Source organism: Mesoplodon mirus (genome assembly GCF_964341445.2).
Source record: "Mesoplodon mirus genome assembly, chromosome: 9".
Classification (NCBI taxonomy): domain Eukaryota; kingdom Metazoa; phylum Chordata; class Mammalia; order Artiodactyla; family Ziphiidae; genus Mesoplodon; species Mesoplodon mirus.
The window spans coordinates 64,634,425-64,660,834 of NC_138985.1; the positions used below are offsets into that span (position 1 = coordinate 64,634,425).

A 26,410-nucleotide genomic window follows, 5' to 3' on the forward strand; every position below is an offset into this window, starting at 1 on the left:
GTTGTTTTAAAGTTTTGACCCATGTGAAATTTATTTTGAGGGAAGACATGGTGTGAGGCTCAAACTTTTTCACCTGAGTGTACCAACACCATTTATTATCTCCCATAGAATCATCTTTGCCTTCTCTCTCAACCCTGGACCCCAATTTCCTAGTGCCTAGGGGCTGTCCTTCTAACTTTCCAATATTTTTTGCTGTCTTTCCTTTCTTCTCCCACTGTGACCACCCTAGTTCAGGTCTCATTGTGCTTATACTCCCAGCCTCTGACCTTCTCTACCACCCCTAGAATACTTTCTCTAATTAGCTCCCACCACGTCACCTCCTTGTTCACTGTCCACAGGATAAAGTCCAAAACCCTTACTATAGGATTCAGGATCCACTCCATTTGCACCCCAACCTACCTCCCCATTCTCATATCCTGTCACTATTGCCATTTAAAACAGTCCTTCTCATCAAACTGGAAGGTTCGTCACTCCTCAAAATGCTACGCCTTGAGCAAAATAAATAAATGTATACAGCAAAACAGAAAGAGACTCACAGATACAGAAGACAAACTAGTGGATATCAGTGGGGAGACGGAAACGGGGAGGGGCAAGAAAGTACAGGATTAAGAGGTGCAAACTACTATGTATAAAATAGATAAGCAACAAGAATATATTGTACAGCACAGGGAATTACAGCCATTATTTTGTAATAACTGTAAAAGGAGTACAACCTACAAAAAGACTGAATCACAACAAAAAACCTGAATCACTATAACTTTAAAGGAGTATAACCTACAAAAAGACATCACACCTGAAACTAATACAATACTGTAAATCAACAATACCTCAATAAAAAAATGCGGGGAGGAGCTTCAAGACTGCGGAAGAGTAAGACGTGGAGATCACCTTCCTCCCCACAAATACATCAGAAATACATCTATACGTGGAACAACTCCTATAGAACACCTACTGAATGCTGGCAGACCTCAGACCTCCCAAAAGGCAAGAAACTCCCCCACGTACCTGGGTAGAGCAAAAGAAAAAAGAATAAACAGAGACAAAGAATAGGGACGGGACCTGCACCAGTGGGAGGGAGCCGTGAAGGAGGAAAGGTTTCCACACATTAGAAGCCCCTTCGCGGGCGGAGACTGCGGGTGGCAGAGGGGGGGAGCTTCGGAGCCACGGAGCAGAGCGCAGCAACAGGGGTGCGGAGGGCAAAGAGGAGAGATTCCCGCACAGAGGATCGGTGCCGACGGGCACTCACCAGCCCGAGAGGCTTGTCTGCTCACCTGCCTGGGTGGGCGGGGCTGGGAGCTGAGGCTCAGGCTTCGGTCGGATCGCAGGGAGAGAACTGGGGTTGGCGGCGTGAACACAGCCTGAAAGGGCTAGTGCACCACGGCTAGACGGGAGGGAGTCCGGGAAAAAGTCTGGAGCTGCAAAAGAGGCAAGAGACTGTTTCTTGCCTCTTTGTTTCCTGGTGCGCGCGGAGAGGGGATTAAGAGCACCGCTTAAAGGAGCTCCAGAGAAGGGCGCGAACCGCGACCATCAGCGCGGACCCCAGAGAGGGGCACGAGACGCTAAGGCTGCTGCTGTTGCCACCAAGAAGCCTGTGTACAAGCACAGGTCACTCTCCACACCTCCCGTCCCGGGAGCCTGTGCAGCCCGCCACTGCCAGGGTCCCACAACTTCCCCAGGAGAACACACGGCACGCCTCAGGCTGGTGCAACGTCACGCTGGCCTCTGCGGCTGCAGGCTCGCCCCACATCCGTACCCCTCCCTCCACCCGGCCTGAGTGAGCCAGAGCCCCCGAATCACCTGCTACTTTAACCCCGTCCTGTCTGGGCGTGGAACAGACGCCCTCAGGCGACTTACACGCAGAGGCGGGGACAAATCCAAAGCTGAACCCCAGGAGCTGTGCGAACAAAGAAGAGAAAGGGAAATTTCTCCCAGCAGCCTCAGGAGCAGCGGATTAAATCTCCACAGTCACCTTGATGTACCCTGCATCTGTGGAATACCTGAATAGACAATGAATAATCCCAAAAGTGAGAAGGTGGACTTTGGGAGCAACGATATATATATTTATATATATATTATATGCTTCTGTGTGTATGCGTATGCTTCTGTATGTGATTTTGTCTGTATAGCTTTGCTTTTACCATTTATCCTAGGGTTCTGTCTGTCCGGTTTTTGTTTGTTTGTTTTTTAATATACTTTTCAGCGCTTGTTATCATTAGTGGATTTGGTTTTTGGTTTGGTTGTTCTTTCTTTTTTTTAATTACTTTAAAAAATTTTCTTAATACTTATTTTTTGTTTTTTATATTAATAACTTTTTATTTTACTTTATTTTATTTTATCTTTTTCTTTCTTTCTTTCTTTCTCCCTTTTATTCTGAGCCATGTGGATGACAGGCTCTTGGTGCTCCAGCCAGGCATCAGGGCTGTGCCTCTGAGGTGGGAGAGCCAAGTTCAGGACACTGGTCCACCAGAGACCTCCCAGCTCCACGTAATATCAAACGGCGAAAATCTCCCAGATATCTCCATCTCAACGCCAAGACCCAACTCCACTCAATGCTCAGCAAGCCACAGTGCTGGACACCCTATGCCAAACAACTAGCAAGACAGGAACACAACGCCACCCATTAGCAGAGAGGCTGCCTAAAATCATAATAAGGTAACAGACACCCCAAAATACACCACCAGACATGGACTTGCCCACCAGAAAGACAAGATCCAGCCTCGCCCACCAGAACACAGGCACTAGTCCCCTCCACCAGGAAGCCTACACAGCCCACTGAACCAACCTTAGCCACTGGGGACAGACACCAAAAACAACAGGAACTACAAACCTGCAGCCTGCGAAAAGGAGACCCCAAACACAGTAAGTTAAGCAAAATGAGAAGACGAAGAAAATCACAGCAGATGAAGGAGCAAGGTAAAAACCCACCAGACCTAACAAATGAAGAGAAAATAGGCAGTCTACCTGAAAAAGAATTCAGAGTAATGATAGTAAAGATGATCCAAAATCTGGAAATAGAATGGAGAAAATAGAAGAAACGTTTAACAAGGACCTAGAAGAACTAAAGAGCAAACAAACAATGATGAACAACACAATAAATGAAATTTAAAATTCTCTAGAAGGGATCAATAGCAGAATAACTGAGGCAGAAGAACAGATAAGTGACCTGAAAGATAAAATAGTGGAAATAACTACTGCAGAGCAGAATAAACAAAAAAGAATGAAAAGAATTGAGGACAGTCTCAGAGACCTCTGGGACAATATTAAACTCACCAACATTTGAATTATAGGGGTCCCAGAAGAAAAAAAGAGGGACTGAGAAAATATTTGAAGAGATTATAGTTGAAAACTTCCCTAATATGGGAAAGGAAATAGTTAATCAGGTCCAGGAAGCACAGACAGTCCCATACAGGATAAATCCAAGAAGAAACACACCAAGGCACATATTAATCAAACTATTAAAAATTAAATACAAAGAAAAAATATTAAAAGCAGCAAGGGAAAAACAACAAATAACATACAAGGGAATCCCCATAAGGTTAACAGCTGATCGTTCAGCAGAAACTCTGCAAGCCGGAAGTGAGTGGCAGGACATATTTAAAGTGATGAATGGAAAAAAACTACAACCAACATTACTCTACCCAGCAAGGATCTCATTCAGATTTGACAGAGAAATTAAAACCTTTACAGACAAACAAAAGCTAAGAGAATTCAGCACCACAAAACCAGCTTTACAACAAATGTTAAAGGAACTTTTCTAGGCAAGAAACACAAGAGAAGGAAAAGACTTACAATAACAAACCCAAAACAATTAAGAAAATGGGAATACAAACATACATATCAATAATTACCTTAAATGTAAATGGTTTAAATGCTCCAACCAAAAGACATAGACTGGCTGAATGGATACAAAAACAAGACCCATATATATGCTGTCTACAAGAGACCCACTTCAGACCTAGGGACACATACAGACAGAAAGTGAGGGGATGGAAAAAGAGATTCCATGCAAATGGAAATCAAAAGAAAGCTGGAGTAGCAATTCTCATATCTGACAAAATAGACTTTAAAACAAAGACTATTACAAGAGACAAAAAAGGACACTACATTATGATAAAGGGATCAAACCAAGAAGAAGGTATAACAATTGTAAATATTTATGCACCCAACATAGAAGCACCTCAATACATAAGGCGAATACTAACAGCCATAAAAGGGGATATTGACAGTAACACATTCATAGTAGGGGACTTTAACACCCCACTTTCACCAATGGACAGATCACGCAAAATGAAAATAAATAAGAAAACACAAGCTTTAAATGATACATTAAACAAGATGGAATTAATTGATATTTATAGGACATTCCATCCAGAAACAACAGAATACATTTTCTTCTCAAGTGCTCATGGAACATTCTCCAGGATAGATCATATCTTGGGTCACAAATCAAGCCTTGGTAAATTTAAGAAAATTGAAATCCTATCAAGTATCTTTTCTGACCACAACGCTATGAGACTAGATATCAATTACAGGAAAAAAATCTGTAAAAAATACAAACACATGGATGCTAAACAATACACTACTTAATAACAAAGAGATCACTGATGAAATCAGAGAGGAAATCAAAAAATACGTAGAAACAAATGACAATGAAAATACGACAACCCAAAACCCATGGGATGCAGCAAAAGCAGTTCTAAGAGGGAAGTTTGTAGCAGTACAGTCCTACCTCAAGAAACATCTCAAATAAACAATCTAACCTTACACCTAAAGCAATGAGAGAAAGAAGAACCCAAAAAACCCCAAAGTTAGCAGAAGGAAAGAAATCATAAAGATCAGAGCAGAAATCATAAAGATCAGAGCAGAAATAAATGAAAAAGAAATGAAGGAAACGATAGCAAAGATCAATAAAACTAAAAGCTGGTTCCTTGAGAAGATAAACAAAATTGATAAACCATTAGCCAGACTCATCAAGGAAAAAAGGGAGAAGACTCAAATCAATAGAATTAGAAATGTAAAGGGAGAAGTAACAACTGACACTGCAAAAATACAAAGGATCATGAGAGATTACTACAAGCAACTGTATGCCAATAAAATGGACAACCTGGAAGAAATGGACAAATTCTTAGAAAAGCACAACCTTCTGAGACTGAACCAGGAAGAAATAGAAAATAGGAACAGACCAATCACAAGCACTGAAATTGTAACTGTGATTAAAAATCTTCCAACAAACAAAAGCCCAGGACCAGATGGCTTCACACGCGAATTCTATCAAACATTTAGAGAAGAGCTAACACCTATCCTTCTCAAACTCTTCCAAAATATAGCAGAGGGAGGAACACTCCCAAACTCATTCTATGAGGCTACCATCACCCTGATACTAAAACCAGACAACCATGTCACAAGAAAAGAAAACTACAGACCAATATCACTGATGAACATAGATGCAAAAATCCTCAACAAAATACTAGCAAACAGAGTCCAACAGCACATAAGGATCATACACCATGATCATACACCATGATCATACAACATGATTAACAAACTGAAGGAGAAAAACCATATGATCATCTCAATAGATGCAGAGAAAGCTTTCAACAAAATTCAACACCCATTTATGATAAAAACCCTCCATAAAGTACGCATAGAGGGAACTTACCTCAACACAATAAAGGCCATATATGACAAACCCACAGCCAACATCGTCCTCAATGATGAAAAACTGAAAGCATTTCCTCTAAGATCAGGAACAAGACAAGGTTGCCCACTCTCACCACTGTTTTCAACATAGCTTTGGAATTTTTAGCCACAGCAATCAGAGAAGAAGAAGAAATAAAAGGAACCCAAATCGGAAAAGAAGAAGTAAAGCTGTCACTGTTTGCAGATGACATGACACTATACATAGAGAATCCTAAAGATGCTACCAGAAAACTACTAGAGCTAATCAATGAATTTGGTAAAGTAGCAGGATACAAAATTAGCACAGAAATCTCTAGCATTCCTATACAGTAATGATGAAAAATCTGAAAGTGAAATTAAGAAAACACTCCCATTTACCACTGCAACAAAAAGAATAATATCTCTAGGAATAAACCTACCTAAGGAGACAAAAGGCCTGTATGCAGAAAATTATAAGACACTGATGAAAGAAATTAAAGATGATACAAATAGATGGAGAAATATACCATGTTCTTGGATTGGAAGAATCAACATTGTGAAAATGAGTATACTACCCAAAGCAATCTACAGATTTAATGCAATCCCTATCAAACTACCACTGCCATTTTTCACAGAACTAGAACAAAAAATTTCACAATTTGTATGGAAACACAAAAGACCCTGTATAGCCAAAGCAATCTTGAGAACAAAAAACGGAGCTGGAGGAATCAGGCTCCCTGACTTCAGACTATACTACAAAGCTACAGTAATGAAGATAGTACGGTACTGGCACAAAAACAGAAATTTAGATCAATGGAACAGGATAGAGAGCCCAGAGATAAACCCATGCACATATGGTCACCTTATCTTTGATAAAGGAAGCAAGAATATACAATGGAGAAAAGACAGCCTCTTCAATGAGTGGTGCTGGGAAAACTGGACAGCTACGTGCAAAAGTGTGAAATTAGAATACTCCCTAACACCATACACAAATATAAACTCCAAATGGATTAAAGACCTAAATGTAAGGCCAGACACTATCAAACTCTTAGAGGTAAACATAGGCAGAACACTCTATGACATAAATCACAGCAAGACCCTTTTTGACCCACCTCCTAGAGAAATGGAAATAAAAACAAAAATAAACAAATGGGACCTAATGAAACTTCAAAGCTTTGCACAGCAAAGGAAACCATAAACAAGACAAAAAGACAACCCTCAAAATGGGAGAAATATTTGCAAATGAAGCAACTGAAAAAGGATTAATCTCCAAAATTTACAAGCAGCTCATGCAGCTCAATAGCAAAAAAACAAACAACCCAATCCAAAAATGGGCAGAAGACCTAAATAGACATTTCTCCAAAGGAGATATACAGATTGCCAACAAACACATGAAAGAATGCTCAACATCACTAATCATTAGAGAAATGCAAATCAAAGCTACAATGAGATATCACCTCACACCAGTCAGAATGGCCATCATCAAAAAATCGAGAAACAATAAATGCTGGAGAGGGTGTGGAGAAAAGGGAACCCTCACACACTGTTGTGGGAATGTAAATTGATACAGCCACTATGGAGAACAGTATGGAAGTTCCTTAAAAAACTAAAAATAGGTCTTCCCTGGTGGCACAGTGGTTGAGAGTCCGCCTGCCGTTGCAGGGGACACGGGTTCGTGCACCGGTCCGGGAAGATGCCACAGCGCGGAGTGGCTAGGCCCGTGGGCCATGGCCACCGAGCCTGCGCGTCCGAAGCCTGTGCTCCGCAACGGGAGAGGCCATAACAGTGAGAGGCCCGCGTACCACACACAAAAAAAAAACAAACAAAAAATAGAACTACCATACGACCCAGCAATCCCACCAATGGCATATACCCTGAGAAAACCATAATTCAAAGAGAGTCATGCACCACAATGTTCATTGCAGCTCTATTTACAATACCCAGGACATGGAAGCAACCTAAGTGTCCATGGACAGATGAATGCATAAAGAAGATGTGGCACATATGTACAATGGAATATTACTCAGCCATAAAAAGAAACGAAATTGAGTTATTTGTATTGAGGTGGATAAACCTAGAGTCTGTCATACAGAGTGAAGTGTGAAAAACAAATACCGTATGCTAACACATATATATGGAATCTAAAAAAAAAAATGGTCATGGAGAACCTATGGGCAAGACGGGAATAAAGACGCAGACCTACTAGAGAATGGACTTGAGGACACGGGGAGGGGCAAGTGTAAGCTGGGACAAAGTTAGAGAGTGGCATGGACATATATACACTACCAAATGTAAAATAGATAGCTAGTAGGAAGCAGTCGCATAGCACAGGGAGATCAGCTCGGTGCTTTGTGACCAGCTAGAAGGGTGGCATAGGAAGGGTGGGAGGGAGGGAGATGCAAGAGGCAAGAGATATGGAGATATATGTATATGTATAGCTGATTCACTTTGTTATAAAACAGAAACTGACACACCCTTGTAAAGCAATTATATTCCAATAAAAATGTTAAGGAAAAAAAAATGCTACACCTTGGCTCATCCTGCATTCTCTACCTGGAGTGTCCTTTCACCTAGCTCTCCATTCCCTTCCTTCGTCTCAATCCTACACGTCCTTCAAGGCTTGGCTCAGATGCCCCCTTCTCTGCAGAAGAGTCTCCCATGGCCTCTCTGTGCTCCCACCACACCTCAGCATCTTGTTACAGCAAGTGTTACACCTCTCCTTGTCTCTCACATTGTGTGTTTATAACTGTCCCTCCCAGCTGGGGGGAATGTTCCTTGAGAGCAGGGGTTGTGGCTAATCCATTATTATTATACATAATAGTTTGTAATAAAATGAAAATGCCTTAGCCTAGTGGTTCTCAAACTTTAGTGAGCATCAGAATCACCCAAAGGGCTTGTAAAAACAGATAGCTGGGCCCTCCCCTCAGTTTCTGATTCAATAGGTCTGCGGTGGGGCCCGAGAATTTGCATTTCTAACATGTTCCCAGGTGATGCTGATCAGCAACTTGTGGAACCACACTTTGAAAACCATTGCCTCAGACTACACCTCAAACCTCAAACTGCAAGCCTCTGAAAACGTGAACACAGTCACATGTCCAAAAATCTCCTGCAGGAGGAAATCCTCTGGAGCTGGGTGTCCTTTACATACGTGTAGATTTCATCTTGTCCAAACAGTTCAGCCTAAGAAGGCAGTGATCAGCTCAAGGCCACAGAGGCAGAAGCACTTCCGGGGCTGGATTCATCCTCTGATTCTCTGACTCCCACTTCTGTGCTCTCCACCACACAGAGGGGCCCTCTGGTCAATGACCCGACTACACCACAGCTCTGCCACCCAGTCCCTTTGTGACTGTGGGTAGACTATGTAAGCCCCCCTAGGCTTGTGATAGTCTGGGGTTCTTTGAGTGGAAGCAAGAGAAAATATTCCGGCAACTGAAACAAACAAAAAAATGTACTGGGAAAATATCAGTTTCAGGAAGTAAGGAGGGGCTGGAGGGGAAAGCATGGGCACAGCTTCATGGGACCTGGAGCCAGACTATAACAATGCCGTGCGGACAAGAATGGTTGGGTCAGGACACACCCTTGGCATCAGAATCTCCATGACCCTCGGCACTGGACCCAGATTCCAGCCAGAGGCATCTGACTGGTCTGGCTCCCAGGGCCACCGACAGCCAAGGAGAATGGGGCTCCTCGTTCTAGACCCTAAGGCAAGAAGTGATTCCTCAGATAGAAATCAGGAAGGGTAAATGGATGCTGAACAACCAAAGAGCAAGTAATTGCTCCCCAGCCTCTGTTCGGTCATTGGTAAACTGTTACGCCAACAGCCACCTCATACCTTATTGGAAGATCTAATGAGATAGTATAAGTACAGCACTAAACCTGGCACAGAGTAAGTGCTCCACAGTTACCAGCCGCCATTGCTATTATTACTGGTCTTTGCAATTACCATCACCCCCTTTAAAGTCAGGATGGTTCCCCATTCCCTAAAGACCCCAACAAGCTCCAAAGGACACTTCAGTTAATTCTACAGAAATCTGCTTGAAGCAACTCTGAACCCATAAGAAAAACCCAAGTGGGTCTTCCCTGCATTCTTTGAGGTCAAGTACCCCTCGTCCACTTCATCTCAGATGCTAGACAACAGAACTACACTCGAATTGGAGCCAGCAAGTTATTTTAAGCTACTTCCATGGCCATGCTGGAGAACAGGTTGTTAGATCTCATTCGGTTTCAGTTACAAAGCTGGTAAAAACTCAACTTTGGATTCAGTTCCCAGTAGCAAAGAAACACACCTGTGTGTATCATCACAGCAATTCAAAACCTCGGGAGAGGAATTAAACCCCTCCTCCTACTCAGTTCCACCTGGCCTCCAGCAATCGGCAGAAAGACACAGAAAGGGCAGGACTTCACTCCTGTCATCCCCCTCTGAGGATTCCCTTTCCTCCTCCTCCTTCAGACCATCAGCAGCCTGAATCATGACCTACAGAAAAATGGAATTTTTCTCTCCAGGGTCCCAGTTAAAATCCAGACTCATTCCCTTGGAGCTACAGATCCTCACTGTAATTAACAAATTCTCTGTGACTGTTTAGTATCTCCTTAAAGGGAGGTTCCACATCTGTCTCAGTCATCACCATATCCCCTCTACCCAGTCTGGTGTCTGGCACATAGTGCGTGCTCAACAAATACGCATTCAATGTATGGACAAAAATCATACTGCATGCTTTCCTTCTAGAGAGGCATTTACTTCAAGTTTAATCATGTTTGTGAGATTAATAAAATATATTATTTAGCTTTTGCTTCTAAACATTTCAGATCACTGCCCACCACAAATGATTCGGAGAGGGATATTTGTTTTATAAGACTTAAAGTATAACTTTAAATTTCTTGTATTACAGCATTTGATACCAAGATAGAAAACAAGTAAGGGAATCTTTCACAGTACTATCTTTTTTTTTTTGCAGTACGCGGGCCTCTCACTGTTGTGGCCTCTCCCGTTGTGGAGCACAGGCTCCGGACGCGCAGGCTCAGCAGCCATGGCTCACGGGCCTAGCCACTCCGCGGCATGTGGGATCCTCCAGGACCGGGGCACAAACCCGTGTCCCCTGCATCGGCAGGCGGACTCTCAACCACTGCGCCACCAGGGAAGCCCCCACAGTACTATCTTTCAATACACAAGTGGAGAAATGTTATATTGAGAAGTGTTTGACCCACACAACATTAAAAACAAACAGATTTTAATATTTTAACCATAGAGAGTAAACAAAAGAGTAAACTTGATTTTATACTGGCAGTCACAGATCCTCTGATGATCTCTTTTTGGGGTCTTCTCTGCAATTTAATTCTGTTCTGCTTTATATTCAAGCTATTTCTCAATTCAGGTCCACTGTCTCACGATCTCAGAAATAACAGATGAGGAAGAATATCCTCTGGAGTTGTCCATCTAGCTTTACACCCCCTCAGAGAGCTGGGTTTATTACCTCGGCTATTCTTTTGTGAGTAAACACAGACACCTAGACAGCGACAGAATGCTCATCTAAAGAAATTTTATATGAAAGCAATTTGTTTCTCAGCTTTAAACCCACACATTATCATTATTATTTAAGAATCATTTTCCACTCATATTCCAGGGGTCTTGGGGTGTCTAGAAACAATCATATTCTGGCTCCCAAACAAACAGATTTAAGCAGAGTGATTATAAAGCAAGTCCAGCGAAAATTCAATTTCAGGGTATAAACAGTGTGACTAAGAACAATGAAATTACCAATGCACTTTCCATATTTTTCTAAGATGAAGGAAATATTTCATCAACTCCAAAACAAAAGAATCAGATAAATAACTAAAGGAGCAATTCTTCTGCTCCTTCATGTTGCTTTTCCATTTATTATAAAAGAATTTTTAAATTTTCACATAGATGAAGTAAGCCCAGGAATGACATTGAAAGGCTACAGTCTGCCTGCTATAAGCTTCAACAAAGAATCATCTTGGAACAAACCAATATTTTCCGATCTTTTCATATAAGAGGAATTCTTTGTGAAAAATATTTTGCTCCAGACTTTTAAGAAATTCAGATATCTTTCATTTTTTTAACTTACTATGAAAAAGTTCAAACGTATACAAAACTGTACAGCAGCACTGTCCAGGAGAAATGTAATATGAACCATATAAGCAATTTTAAGTCGCCAATTACAGAGTAAAAGAAAACAGGTGAAATTAGTTTTAATTATGTATTATAATAATCCAAAATGTTACCATTTCAGCATGTAAGCAAACAATAAAAAATTATTGAGATAATTTTACATCCTTTTTCAAACGAACTCTTGGAAACTCAGTGAGTATTTCATACCTACAGTACAGCTCACCAAGGATTAGCCACACCTCAAGTGCACCACCGCCATATGTAGCCAATGGCTGCCCCAGGGGCCAGCAGAGATGGGGAAAAGCATTAAAAAGCCCATGAACTCACCACTCCGCTTCAGTCAACTCACATACAGCCTGGTTTCCTCTATTCTCCCTCCCCACTCCCAGGATATTTTAAAGCAAATCCTAAAAATAGTACCATTGCATCCATGTTCAAATTTCCTTGATTGCCTCCTAATATTTTTTTACCAGTGGATTTGTTCAAATCGGGATCTAATCAATCAACTATGAGGATCTCTTTTTAATGGCAATGTTTTTTTGTTTTTTTGTTTTTTTGTTTTTTGCGATACGTGGGCCTCTCACTGTTGTGGCCTCTCCCGTTGTGGAGCACAGGCTCCGGATGCGCAGGCTCAGCGGCCATGGCTCACGGGCCCAGCCGCTCCGCGGCACGAGGGATCCTCCTGGACCGGGGCACGAACCTGTGTCCCCTGCATTGGCAGGCGGACTCTCAACCACTGCGCCACCAGGGAGGCCCGGCAATGTTTTTTGATGACAGATGCATAACAGGAGTTATACTTTTAGTAAAATGCTTTATTCATTCAGATGTTTATTACACATCTATCTTGTGCCAGGTACTGTTCTAGCCCCAAGACACAGCAGTGAACAAGACTCAAAGGAACTTCCGGTTTAACTCCTGCCTGCACAGTTGGATTGTTTGGGGAAGGTTTAAAAAAAAAAAAAAAATTCCAGTTCCATCTGGCAAATGGATAAATAAAGCATGGTCTATACAAACAATGGGTTGTTATTAGGCAATAAAAAGGAATGAAGCACTGATTCATGCTACAACGGGGGTGAACCCAACTACAACATGCTAAGTGAAAGAAGCCAGACATAAAAGCATGATTCCATTTTCCTGAAACGTCCAGAATAGGCAAATACATACACACTTAAAGTAGACCAGTGGTTGCAAGGTGAGTAGGGAAACTGCTAACGGGTGCAGATTTCTTTTGGCGGTAATAAAATGTTCTAAAATTAATTATGACATGACAGTTGCACAACTGTGAATATACTAAAACCCATTAAATTGTATACTTTAAATGGGTGAATTGTATGAAATGTGAGTTAAAACTCAATAAGGCTTTTATTAAAAAAAATAAGTAACTGGATAAAGTATGTTACATTCACACAATGGAATACTATCCAGCTATAACACAGAATGAGAAAATGTCTTTAAAGAAAATTCCAGGGACCAGCCCTCTTCACCCCATGCCACTTGATTCAGAAACTCTGCGAGTTGAGCCTAGGTAGGGAAAAGCTTTTTAGATCCCTAAGTGATTCTAATGTAAGCCAAATGAGACTCAGTGGTTCCACAGAAGATTCAGTCAAGTGACCAGCAGTTACACAACAGTACGGTAACTGCTCCCTCCAAAACAGACAGGCACAGAGTGCCATGCGTGTTTGCCAACTTCAGCTTGGAGGCAGCAGAGGAAGTCTTCCTATAAGTGACATTCAGGCTGAAATGTGATGGAGGAGTGGGAACCAGCCAGGTGAACATGGGTGAGAAGGAAGACGTTGTAAAGAGGACATAACTTCATGCGGAAACTGGGAGGCCAGAATATATTATTCATGGCCCTGGCGACACAGGTGGGGAGCTGAATTTAGTTCAGTGTGACTAGAACACACAGAGCCAAGTGATGAGCTATGAGCCAGAGATGATTCATAGAAGATCTAGTAAATCAGGTTTAAAAATGAGAAATATTCATTGATCAATAAAACATTGATGAAAATTTAGTTTCAATTCCATAACAGTTTTAATATACTTTTAATAACAACTTTACCACATATATGAAAAAATAGTGTATATAAGATGCAAGATGTTTACCCTACAGACAATGCTTGTTTTTTTTATGGGTTTGAGATCTCCTTACAATATCTGCAAGGTGAAAACAACCAGAATAAGTGCTTTTCATGGATTTAAATAATTAGGATTTCTATTGCTTCATCATAAATTGATGAAGGTATTACAGTATTGTGGATCAAAAAGTAGGAAACAAAATGTCACATTCCAATTACTTTTTTCACAAAATATTCTAACAGCATATAACCACATACAGTTGTTTCTACTCTCTTTTTAACTGTGCACCTACTATGGATAGCATATGAGGCTTAGCGACGTGGGGGTACAAACAGAAGGAATAGATACTAGTCCTGGCTTCAAGGCATCTACAATGTAGTAAGGGAGCCAATACATTTGAATAAATAACTAGGCCAGGAGGCACTGGGGTGGAGGAATGTGTGGGGTGGGTATGAAGAAAAGTGCTGAAGAGTGTGTGTGTTTTAATGCTATGAGAGACTGAGTTCAGAGAGATGATTCTGGCAGAACTGGTTTATGAGTTCAGCCTTGAAAGACCTGGGGTTTCACAGGTAGAGGCAATGAAAGAGCTTTCTAGGCAACAGCAGTATAAGAGCAAAGGCAAAATGCCCTGTTGCTGAATACAGTTCAGGCTGGGAACAATGGGTGAAGGCAGACACTGAGCCTAGGCTGCCGGATCCTGACTTTAGGCTAAGGAGTCTACCTTAAATGGGGAGAGAAAGGACCAGGGGTTTGAGTCTCAACTCCACCTTGTATTAGTTGTAAAGCAGTTGCAAACTTAACTTCTCCTGGTCTCATCCGGAGATTGGGGGTATAATAACAGTGCCTGCTTTGCTGTTGCTCTGAGGATTAAACACAATTTTAAATCCACGTAAGGTACTCATGACAGTACCTGGCACAAGAAGGTCAGCAGCTACTGCTGCTGTTATTAATATTATAATTATTATTAACTATATAAGCCACTCAAGAATTTTTAGCAATATAACGACAGGATCTAGAGAATTTACCTGACTATGATATGAAGGCGGGGCTGAAGGAGACAATGTAAGCTATGTTAGGACACAGTAGAGAAGTCCCTAAGACCTGAGCTGAGATGTTGCAGGGGCAACTGGAAGGCATGGATGTGAAAGACAAGAGGGAGGAGAGATACGAGCTGGGGTGAGTATAAACATGGTCTAAACAATAGTGACTGGGAAGTTAAGAAGGACATTTCCAGAGAAGGGGGCTAAAAGTTGACGAATAAGATGTAGACAGGAGGGACTTCCCTGGTGGAGCAGTGGTTAAGAATCCGCCTGCCAATGCAGGGGACACGGGTTCAAGCCCTGGTTCAGGAAGATCCCACATGCCGTGGAGCAACTAAGCCCGTGTGCCACAACTACTGAGCCTGCGCTCTAGAGCCCGTGAGCCACAACTACTAAGCCTGCGTGCCACAACTACTGAAACCCACGTGCCTAGAGCCCATGCTCCACAACAAGAGAAGCCACGACAGTGAGAAGCCCACACACCGCAATGAAGAGTAGCCCCCGTTCGCCGCAACCAGAGAAAGCCTGTGCCAGCAACGAAGACCCAACAGAGCCAAAAATAAATAAATAAATTAATTAATTAATTAAAAATATATGTAGACAGGAAAGGAATTCACAGGCAACTACAAACAACTCTCAGTTCTGAAGCCTCCTTCAACTTAACAGCCTCCAGTTCCTCAGTGCCTTAGAGTTCCATCATTTCTGTGGGCGTTCTGGGTTGAAGGATTCTCCAACCCTCCCTGGAGTACTCTTTTTCTTTTTATAAATTTATTTATTTATTTATATTTATTTTTGGCCGCACTGGGTCTTCGTTGCTGCACAGGGCTTTCTCTAGTTGCAGTGAGCGGGGGCTACTCTTCATTGCGGTGGCTTCTCTTGTTGCAGAGCATGGGCTCTAGGCACGCGGGCTTCAGTAGCTGTGGCACGTGGGCTCAGTAGTTGTGGCTCGCGGGCTCTAGAGCACGGGCTCAGCAGATGTGGCTCGCAGGAACTAGAGCGCAGGCTCAGCAGTTGTGGCGCACGGGCTTAGTTGTTCCACGGCATGTGGGATCTTCCCAGATCAGGGCTCGAACCCGTGTCCCTTGCACTGGCAGGCAGATTCTTAACCACTGCGTCACCAGGGAAGTCCTAGAGAACTCTTGAAATGGAATTAACAATTAAGAAAATATAGTACTGCCAAGAGGCACAGTATAAATAAAACCGTGGATTATCCAGGTCATCATGCAAGGAAAAACATTATACTACCCCTAAAACTGGAATGAAGTAGAAGAAAAAAGGGATCTCTAATTTCTTCCCAACCTCTATTTTGCCATTAGCTCTTCAGGTGGTAACCATGACATACTTAGCTAACTTCTTGCTCTCAGTTTTACTACAAGAGAACAAAGAGTCGAAATGTAGTTATTTTGCCAAAAGGTTGCTGCAGAAGCTTCTGGAACTAGTAGTGGTTTCTAACTCTCCATTCTACATATGGGAACAGAGGTACTGGTCTTCCAGTACTTTCCTTAAGAGGCAGAAAGCATTACTGTGTTCAGAGTTCATTTACCACACTGGGTAAAACCCATCAGATTTCTCTTTAGATTTAGGTGAAAGTAAATTTAAATCCAGGTGAAAGGAGAATTTCCTTTCCTCCTACATTAAATGTGACTCATCTGCCAGGCCCACAAACCATATACTCATCCACAAATATCAATGGCAGTAAGAGTCTCAACAATTCAGAAAATAGTACAACTAGACTCTTGTTATTGGCAGTGGAAAGTTTATAGCTCAACCTCAGGTGGGTTTTTGTTTGTTTGTTTGTTTGTTTTTTTGCGGTACGTGGGCCTCTCACTGTTGTGGCCTCTCCCGTTGTGGAGCACAGGCTCCGGACGCGCAGGCTCAGCGGCCATGGCTCACGGACCCAGCCGCTCCGCGGCATGTGGGATCTTCCCGGACCGGGACACGAACCCGTGTCCCCTGCATCGGCAGGCGGACTCTCAACCACTGCGCCACCAGGGAAGCCCTCAGGTGGTTTTAATATGCTGTAACATTGAACTCTATCATAATGAGTTAACATCTAATTAAATAGTGAGAGCAGGAGAAATTTCAGTCTAGTGGAAGGAGCTAAAGATTTACACTCAGAAAGACTATTAGTAAAAATGTAACTCAGCAATCTACTATTGACCCTGGGCAGATTCCCGAACCTAGGCTGCAGTTTCTTCATCTATAAAATGGAGATAACCTCACAGCACTGCCATCAAGATGGCGAAGATGAGAGAATACAGCCTATGGCAGCCTGGTAGTATCTGGTTTACAGCATAATTATTAGCTATTATTGAAATTAAATCTCAGTAATGATAAAATCTTTTGGTTAAGCAATAGCTTTTATTATAAATAAAGCTAAATGTCTACTGGCTGTAATAGTGGAAACCACATTTTAGTTTCTTGGAAGTAGCCCAGCACAATAGAGAGAAAATGAGCTGGAATTCTAGTTCTGCCAGGATAATCTTGGGGAAACTGGTTAACCTGCTGGAGCCTCAATTTGCATCTGGTTAGAAATACCTAGCTAATAAGACTATTGTAATGTTTAACGAGGTGATCTATATACAAAGTTCCTAGTACCTATCCAGCTCTTAGTAGGTGCTGGATTAATAGTAGCTATTGGTATTTGTTCAATTTCCCAGTAGAAAAAAAAAAAGATAAATAAACAGGAAGATCAAAACCAGCTATGAGATCACCATTCCTCATATTTCACAAAGAAGTTTTCATCATTCATTCCATCAATATTTCTTTTGTAGCTACTGTGTGTCAGGCACTGTTGCTGACATTGGGGGTGGAATGATGGACAAGACAGATAAGGTCTGCTTTCTGGAACTTCCATTCTAGTGAGGGAAAGCAGACAGTAGACAGCCCAAGGAGACCATTTCAGAACGAGATGAGTGCTATGAGGAACACCAAACAGGGTGGTGTGCTACTATGTTGGTGGAGGGGATGGTCATTTAGCTTGGGTGCATTTCAGCCCAGGCCTGCCTAGTTGGTCTCCTTGGGCCAGAAGGGGGACCTCACCTTGAATGATGCTTGGAGGTAGAGTGTGGGTGATCAAAAGTTAGACCTACACCTTTACCTGTCTTTTGCAGCTGCAGCTTAAAACATTTCTAGATGCCCTCATCCCAGTACTCAAACTCTGAGGGTCAGGGCAACATCGTTGGTGGGGGGGGGCCGTTGGTCAGATGCACCTCAGCGCAATCCCCAGACACATCGAAAGCGACAACTTCACAGCTCCCCTCATCTTAGAGTCCTGACTATAGAAGAGACTGGTAGTTCGTGAGAAGGAGGAGGGAGAGTACAAATGTGCATAAGGTGCCTGGCAAGTTGTATTACCGAAAGAGGGAGGCGCGCCCTGACCTAAGAACTATCTGGACGATCTAGAACAATGCCCATTAGTGACTCTAGAAGCTTCAAACGCTTCCCAGGCTGCTGGGAAGCCCGAAGGGACAAGTGCCCTCAGACCGCAGCCTGGGTGCCGGAGAGTGGAGCAGGCCGGGCGCGGGGAGGCGGGCGAGCCTGGAGCCTGCAAGGCCAGCGCCTCCCAGGTGCCCCCGGCGCGCCCCAGCCCGCGGATGTGGTGAAGTCTCGCGCTCGACCCAATCAAGCTGGTTTCCTGTGCCTCCCGCCCCGGCGCCGCGCCTCCCAGAGGCCCAGGACAACCCCTCGGCGACGTCAATCCCGGCCAAACCGCGCCTCTCAGGACAGCACTCCAGGGTGGGCAGCACTCCAGGCTGGGTAGCACTCCAGGGTGGGCAGTACTCGGGCCCTAACTCCCGGGGGGCCGGCACCGAGGGCGACTCGGGGCTGCCCCCACTGACCGGTTGTTCCTCGGCAACAGGAGGCAGACTCCAGGCTTGCTGAGACCGGCAGCACCCCCCATACCGCAGCCCTTCCGAGCCCGCGCCACGGGCCGGGGCCCCACCACACCCCAGCGCCATCCTGGCGGGCGTCCCGACTCTTACCTGCACGCTCTGCCGCCACGGACGCCGCCTAGCTCCGGGGTTCGTCCACACACGGGGGAGGAGGCAAACCCGGCTTCTTCGGTCCCCCACCAACGCACAGCTGATAGTTCCCTCACCAGCCGCAGGAGACGGGGCGGGGAGGGCTACTCGCCTACGGCCGCCCGGGCCAGAACCCGCGCCGCGCACTGGCCGCCTGGCTCTTGGCTCCCCTTGTTCCGCCCGGCTCGCGTGCGCTGCTATCGCTCAGCCAGTTCCCAGTACTTTGCCCAGAACTTCTCCGCGCGCGCCGCCAGGCGATTAGCTGGAGTGGGGAGCTAGGGGCGGGAGCGATGAGGAGGAGCCAGAGCCCGCTCTGGGGCGGGGCCACGCGGGGTGGGCGGGAGGGACGGCAGAGTGACTCACACTCCCACCAACCAGGAGTCGCCCCCGGGGAAGGAGGTGGGGCCATGCACCTGGAAAAAGCACCGATTCCATGACGCAGTCAGGAGAGGCGGGAAGCCGGGTTCCCGACGGGTGCAAAGGGTGGAGGGAGGTGAGAGTTGGTTCTGGGCGGGGGTAGGAGTTCCCGGCGGCCCAGCGCGCTATATGCGTGCCCTTGACACTCAATAAATGTTCGTGGAGCGACGTTTCCGGGCCAGGGAGGGAGGAAGAAGTGAGGGCGGTGCATGAGGGGCTGGTTAAAGGACAAGTTTTCAGAGGACACACTGGTCGAACAGGCAAAGAGGATTCGACCTCTTGAGGAACTCAGACCGAGGCAAAGGGATGGAGAACGGAGAAAACACGTGGAGAAGGGAGGATTGCAGGCACGGGATGAGGAAGGACAGAATCCCCATGGGATCCGGCGGGAGGCTGTGACCCCGACATCCAGAGGCAGTGATGCAGATTGGTGCCGGGTCCCAGGAGGAGACATGAGGGGAGCGTGGTTGTTTATTGTACGCAGTTCATGTGCGAAGGGAAGGGGAGAGAAAGCATCACAGTTACAATTAAAATGCAGGAGCTCCGTGATAGACGAGAAAGCCCACACTAAAGCTCCTAAACCGGGGAGCTACCACAGACGTTTCGGAAAGAGCGTTCCAGGCAGAGGGAGCGGCAAATGCAAGGTGTGTAACCTCGCTGAAGATCCTTCTAACCTACCTCACCGAGCTGGACCTTGAGTGTGGCTCTCTAGGCGCGCTGCCTGTCACAGGGTAGGGGCTCCAGAATATTAAATTCCAGTGCCACCCACCACCTGCGGCACTCGACACATTTCCAGCCTCCTAGACGACCCCAAATAAGGTTTCTGAGGTTATTGCCGGAGCCACGCTATCCGCATTTCATTCTTCGCCCTCGGTTCTCCGCTTTCTGGGGTCGCGGAATGTCTGGGATTGTCTGTCTTGGATTTGGCAGGCGACGAGCTAGGGCGGGAGGACCCCGACAAGCTGCCGAACAAACCCACCGTTATGCTGCCCGCACTGGCACTCGGAGAACCTTACTGGAGAAGATTTAAAATCCAATGATTTGGAGGTTCTTAAATCATCCCCCTGCACCCGGCCAACGCCCGGTGGATGAAAGCTTCTGGCAGGCGCCCGGACCATTCATTCTGAACTCATGGAGTCACCCTGCCCACGCCTGTTGTTTTCCAGCCCTCCTTCCATTTTTCGGTAATTCCTCTCAGAAGGAGAAGCTCAATTCCGCCCCCCGCCCACCCCCCGCTTCAAGCTCTTTTATTTCTCTTTATTTCTTTAACTTTCTCCATCACCCACCCTCACCCTGTTTCATGAGCATTGCTTTTTCTTCGGGAGACAAGCCTTAAATCCGAAAGGAAGTTATTTGCATAGGGCTTTATTGTTGAAACTACCATCCCGTTCTTCGCTTTTTCTTCAGTTTCTTCCAAATAACCAAGTGTGTATTTTTTTTCTATTTGTACTTGAGGCAGTTAATTGGACAGCATGAGAATTATTCATATTCATATTGTGCCTTGCTTCCAAGAAAAAGAGGAATCTCACTGTGTCTTTTCAGTTTCATTTCCTCTTCCTAAATAAGCTTCCAGGCTCACCAGCTCCTAAAAACAAAAGGGAAAAAATTAAAGTTGAATACAACACAGAGCTGATTATTCTTGAAAAAGATTGTTATGTCCTAAAATTAGCTTTCTCTTCAGAGTTTTATTTTAAAGCAGGGATCTGAATGTCTACTCCAGCGAGATCAGTGGTTCTATAGTAAGAGCTTCTAAAGACCCTCTTGGAACTGTGGGAACAAATTCTTTTTATCTTTAGAGAAACACACACCACGGTGGAGATTGTTCACACTTGGCTGAATGTTCCTAGCTTCTGAAATTCGTAATAGGTGAGTAGGTGTTAAAAGAGTTGACGTGTTTTCATAGTAGAGGAAGATGATGATAAAGGAGTTTAATGGAGGCCTCTAGAATCTGACTACCTGGGTTCCTGTCTTATGGTGACCACTTCTTGATTCTGAGAGCACCTTTCTTTTTCTGCAAAAGAGAGGCAGTAATTGGCAGGAAGAGTTTCATCCTCAGTCTGAAAAATGACTTTCACATGGCTTAACTCAGAGTTCTCAGTCTCAGCACTACTGACATTTGGGGCCAAATACTTCTTTGTTGCGGGGCGCTGTACTGTGTGGTTAGCAGCATCTCTGGCCTCTACCCAGTAAATTCAAGGAACCTCCTCTCCTCCCACAACCAAAAAATTTCCAGACATTGCCAGATGTCCCCTGGAGGGCAAAACCACTCCTGGCTGAGTAACATTAGCCTAGTACATAGTAAGTGCCCACAGATTAGGAGGCAGTATAAGGAAGTGCTTAAAGATATGGATTTCCAGAATGTAAACCTCAGGCAAATTTTGCTCCCATAAATCTCATCTTCAAAATAGGAGTCATAATAATGCTAACTTCTGAAGACTGGCTAAGGATTAGATGAATGTGTGCATATAAAAGCAATTTGGATAATGCCTGTAACATGGTAAACTTAAGACACGAGCTTCTATTCTCATTTTCTTCCTGTGGAGTGAAGGCATTGGACTAGATCAGAGATGACATGGCTTATTTACTGACACTCCCCTCCCTGCTTCATGCCAGACATCACAATGAAGTCAAGGCTGTGGTTCCACTTAGCCTAAATAAGGTAAATAAGCCCTCAGAATCCTTCTCAACACAATGCTTTAGGAAGCAGCTACTGATAGAGCAGGGTCAGCAGGTGATTCAGGTAATGCTGAATCACCATGCTGAAGCTACATAAACTTCAAGCCATTTTAAGAATAATCTTAAATCATCATAAGATTAGAGCATCAATCTTCTTGAATGGTGACTACAAGACAAATGTGATGAGAAGGAATTATCACCTCATCAATGCCTTTTATGAAGGAAGGGGAGAGAGTTCCAGTATCTTGACTATAATCATACAGCCTGTGAGTGATTAGAGGTTGGGTCTCCTACCCTCTTAAAGTGTTCTCTTTTGCCACTGCTACCACTTGGGGAGCAAACACTTGTCTGAAGTGGTGATGTAAACCACCATCCTGTATACCCTTAATTCATTTTTGTTCTCCTTTGCTTTTATCTGGAAAATGGATCAAAGTATTTAGTTGCATAGGAACACCTTGTAAGCATTCTCTCAAAAGTGTTAGTCCTCATGACTGAGGAATGCACATGAATTCACCAATTCCTTCATTGAATAGGGAGAGACTCCTCCTTTGTGTAAGGGATCATTGTTAGCCGGCATTTTAAGAGATCCAAAGTTGAATCAGTGGGTGTCCCTGCCCTCAACGTTTTTACAGTTTCATATATTGGGCAGACCAGACATGGATATAAATAACTACAATACAAGCTAAAAAACAGAAAATGTCCTAAGAGAGGTACCAAAAATGTGTTCAGAGAAGGGAGAAATTATTTTGGGAATTAGGAGCAGAGAGTCACTTCTGCATTTCTTTGTTGACATTTTTAACTTTTTGATCAAAAATTATTTATTACAATCAAGTTGCAACATCATTAGGCTTCCTCAATCAGACACAGCTCCTGCTTAGTTTAAGTGGAAACTATCAGTGCAACTAAAGGTCACAGTTCATTCTAACAGTCATTTTTTATCAGATGTTTAAAATTTCTGGAATGTTCTAGAGGAAAATTGCTCACCTTTAGTGACAACAGACTGACTTTCTTCCAAGCATTGACAGAACCAGTTTTTAGCACATTATACTGTGGGAGCATAAGGCATACATATACCTTGTACATAAGGTATATATTTTATAAAAAAGGAACAGAATTGGGTGAAAGGACACCAACATCATATTCATTAAGCTATGAAACAATATTTCCTTCAGGACTGAACTACCTCAGAAGTCAGGCTGAGCGCTCCATTATCTTTTAGCTGTACTCTCCATAGCACATGAGCATCCTGGTGCTATTTGTGGTAAATACTAGGTATTATAATAGCAGCCCACACATATTAAGCATTTATGTGCCTGGCACTACCGAACTGGGCTGCCAAGATTACTGCCACTCTGCCACCATCAGGAGGCTGCCTGTTAAACCAGAAAGACTTGGCAGAACTGCCAGAACCACACCCCTCCTGCTACAAACCACCAGCAAAGTGTATGCCTTGAATCCGGATTCTCCTTCCTTACCATATTTCTGAGTTCACACCTTGCATGAATGCGTCTGATTGGTACATTCCAGATCACACCTGCAAATCTAGCTGCTAGGAAATGCGATTTTTAGCTTTCCAGCCTCTGCAGTAAGGCACATTAGAGAGAGGTTGGGTTAGAAGCTGAATGAGCCAAGCCACAGCATTCACCATATCTTTTCCTTCAAATCTCCAACAAGTATGTTGGCAGAAAAAGGTTTTATATGTTATATCCTCTTTGGTGTGTTTCAATTTTTAGAGGGTAAACCAGAAGGCCTTGTCCTTCATCAATTCTCCTAAATTCCCCTCTCAGTCTCCACCAGCAACACCACTATAGTCCAAGCTGCCACCATTTCTTGCCTGGAAAACTTCAGCTGACTTAAGACCAGTTCCCAGGAAATCACTCTTGCTCTCCTGAAAGCCATTGTCCACTCTGCAGCCAGAGCAATTTTTTAAATCCCATATCTGATCACTGCTCTTAGGATAACGACAAAACTGCTTACATGGTTTTCAAGGTCTGGTATGGTCTGGTGTCCACCAACTTCATCTTGTGTCATGTCGCCCGTCCCACTCACCCCTTTCTTTCTCTCACACTGACCCGCTTCCAGGCCTTTGCGTTTTCCTGACACAGGATATTAGACTTGGAATGTGCGGTTCCCTTCTCTTCATTTAGTTTACATTTCATCTGTCATCTCTTCCTCAGGGAAGTCCTCCTTGACTTTCACAATTAGGTCAAATTGTTCTATCTTACACTCTTGTTAGAACTGAATTGTGTGTGTGTGTGTGTGTGTGTGTGTGTGTTAGCACTTATCACAGCTGTAATTACATTTACTTTTGTGATTTTTCTGATTAATTTCTGTCTCTTAACTGGATTATAGATTCCACAAGGTGAGGACCATGTATGTTTTTAATCTCCCAGTGCCTGTCTCAATACCTAGCAGCCTTAGGCCTTCAAATATTTGTTGAATAAATAAAGGGAATCCCAAAGAAATGAACTTTAATGACAGTAGTGGGGTGGGGGTGAGGGGTGTGGGCACCATCACAGGCCCAGGAGGCAGAGACCGCTCAATTGCCCGGATCATACAGATGATCTTATAGCAACTTGACATCAGAAAGATGCTATCCCCTTAAGTTACCGTTTTGCCAAGATCATAAGTTAACTAATTTTGTTACCTTCTTCTCCCTTATATTTCCCTATTCCTTAGAATGCCCACATCAACTCCACCAAAACACATCAAATGAAACTTTAGAGGAGGGCTTTGGCTGCTTCCACCCTGCCATAGCCCAATTCCCAAAGACCTTTCCCTATTTATAGAAATGAACACTAGGAAACCTCAATGGGTGTATATTTTTACCTTTTCTTAGAGTGGGTTTTTCACCTTTGTGTTAACCTCTTCATTTCTCCACAGTGTTGTTAGGACTTATATCATGTGGCTTTCACCAAAGACAGTGCCCTGTTCACTGATCCTTGTTGTTTACATACGATTCCCTATTGATTCACAGCAACTAGGAATATCACACTCCGAGGAAATTAGCACTTCAGGGAAGAAACTGTAACTGTCTTGTGCTGTCTCTTATAGACTGTTAATTTAATGAACTGAATTCCTGAAACTGAAAATTAACTTGTCTGAAGAGTATGTATTTAGAATAAAGCATAGCAATTCCTAGAGTCCATGTTTTTCCTGCAAGTGAGTGTGATTTGCTTGGATTATAAAATGGAGGACAAGAGAGGAAGAAAGTCAGATTCTGAAAGAATTTGCTCTACATCATTATCTCTTGCATAAACAAAAGTAATAGAAGCTAAAGAAAGGGAATTAAATTGCCTATAATCCTACCTACAAATAATAACAACCCCAGCTTATACTATTATTATTGAACGATTCCTTCTAGTATTTTTTCATGCAGTTGTAATTTTGGGGTAAATACAAACTTAAATTGTATTTCTGACTTAAAACATTTAATAATATGTTTTCCTAATTGCTGCTTCGTAATTATCAACAGAATATTATTAATTCATTAAAATGATTATTGTGAAAACTGTGAAAAACCCTGAGAAATATGTATGATATCAATTAAACTTGGACCATAACAGAAAGAGCTAAATTTTGAATGAATACAAAGAGCTAGATTTATATACTGCCCTTTCCATTAAGTAGTTCTTTCATCTTGGGCAAGTAATTTAAACTTTCTAAATTTTTGCTTCTTCATTTTTAAAGTGAAGTTCATAATACCTGCCTCATATCTATTATAGAGATTGAAAGTAATAATGTGTCAGCTGAAGTAGGTCCCCAAGGAAAGGAAGATATTTATAAAAATTTACTTTTGAGTAATTTCCCTTTTAATAAACTTCTCCCCCCCCAAAGAGATCTAATTTGATCTCTATTTTATTCATGTTGCAATGAAACATCTATCTTCCTCCTAGTTCCCTTTTAGGGAAATTCCTTTAATCCAGTGGAGTTACTGGGTTAAAGGACATGACATAGCTATGGCTCTGAAAATTGCCTTCTCAAGCCTCATGCCAGTTGACGTTGCTGTAGCAATGTTGGAACCTGTCCCCTTCACCCTGTCTCTGCCCACACTGGATTCACATTTCTAAGGGAAATGTAGAATAATGATATACTGAACAAATAAGAACCAGAAAGCCTGCTTGTTTGTCCTGTAAGTGGAACCACATATTCATTGATTAGGATGGTACCTGGGCAACCTCTTCCCAACTAAGAGTAAGCTGAAAATCATAATACACCCACGTGCTCATCCACATGCAGAAGGAGCCTAAGCTCTAGGAGGCTGAACCGTCTTCACTGGATTGTCCATTTGTGTCTAGCTGCTAAGGCTGGAGTGTGTTTGAAGCACAAATAGCTGTTACTTTAAGGAGACTGGAACAAGGGCATTCCTGATGCTACACTCCCCTCAG

General features: G+C 43.4%; 2 protein-coding genes across 6 annotated transcripts in view; both read right to left on the reverse strand.

Annotated features, from left to right (window-relative positions):
- LOC309810144 (uncharacterized protein) overlaps window positions 1-18,884 on the reverse strand; it is a 184,409-nt gene extending 165,525 nt beyond the window's left edge. The window contains exon 1 of the mRNA XM_082631949.1: window positions 16,772-18,884. Coding sequence (XP_082488075.1) covers window positions 18,339-18,866 — 528 coding nt within the window. The 5' untranslated portion in view covers window positions 18,867-18,884 and the 3' untranslated portion in view covers window positions 16,772-18,338. The remainder of the gene's footprint in view (window positions 1-16,771) is intronic.
- OSBPL3 (oxysterol binding protein like 3) overlaps window positions 1-19,197 on the reverse strand; it is a 200,992-nt gene extending 181,795 nt beyond the window's left edge. For all 5 annotated transcript variants that reach the window (XM_082631947.1, XM_082631943.1, XM_082631946.1 and 2 more), the window contains exon 1: window positions 18,891-19,197. The gene's annotated coding sequence lies outside the window, so the exon portion shown is untranslated. The remainder of the gene's footprint in view (window positions 1-18,890) is intronic.
- Between the last annotated feature and the right edge of the window lie 7,213 nt (window positions 19,198-26,410).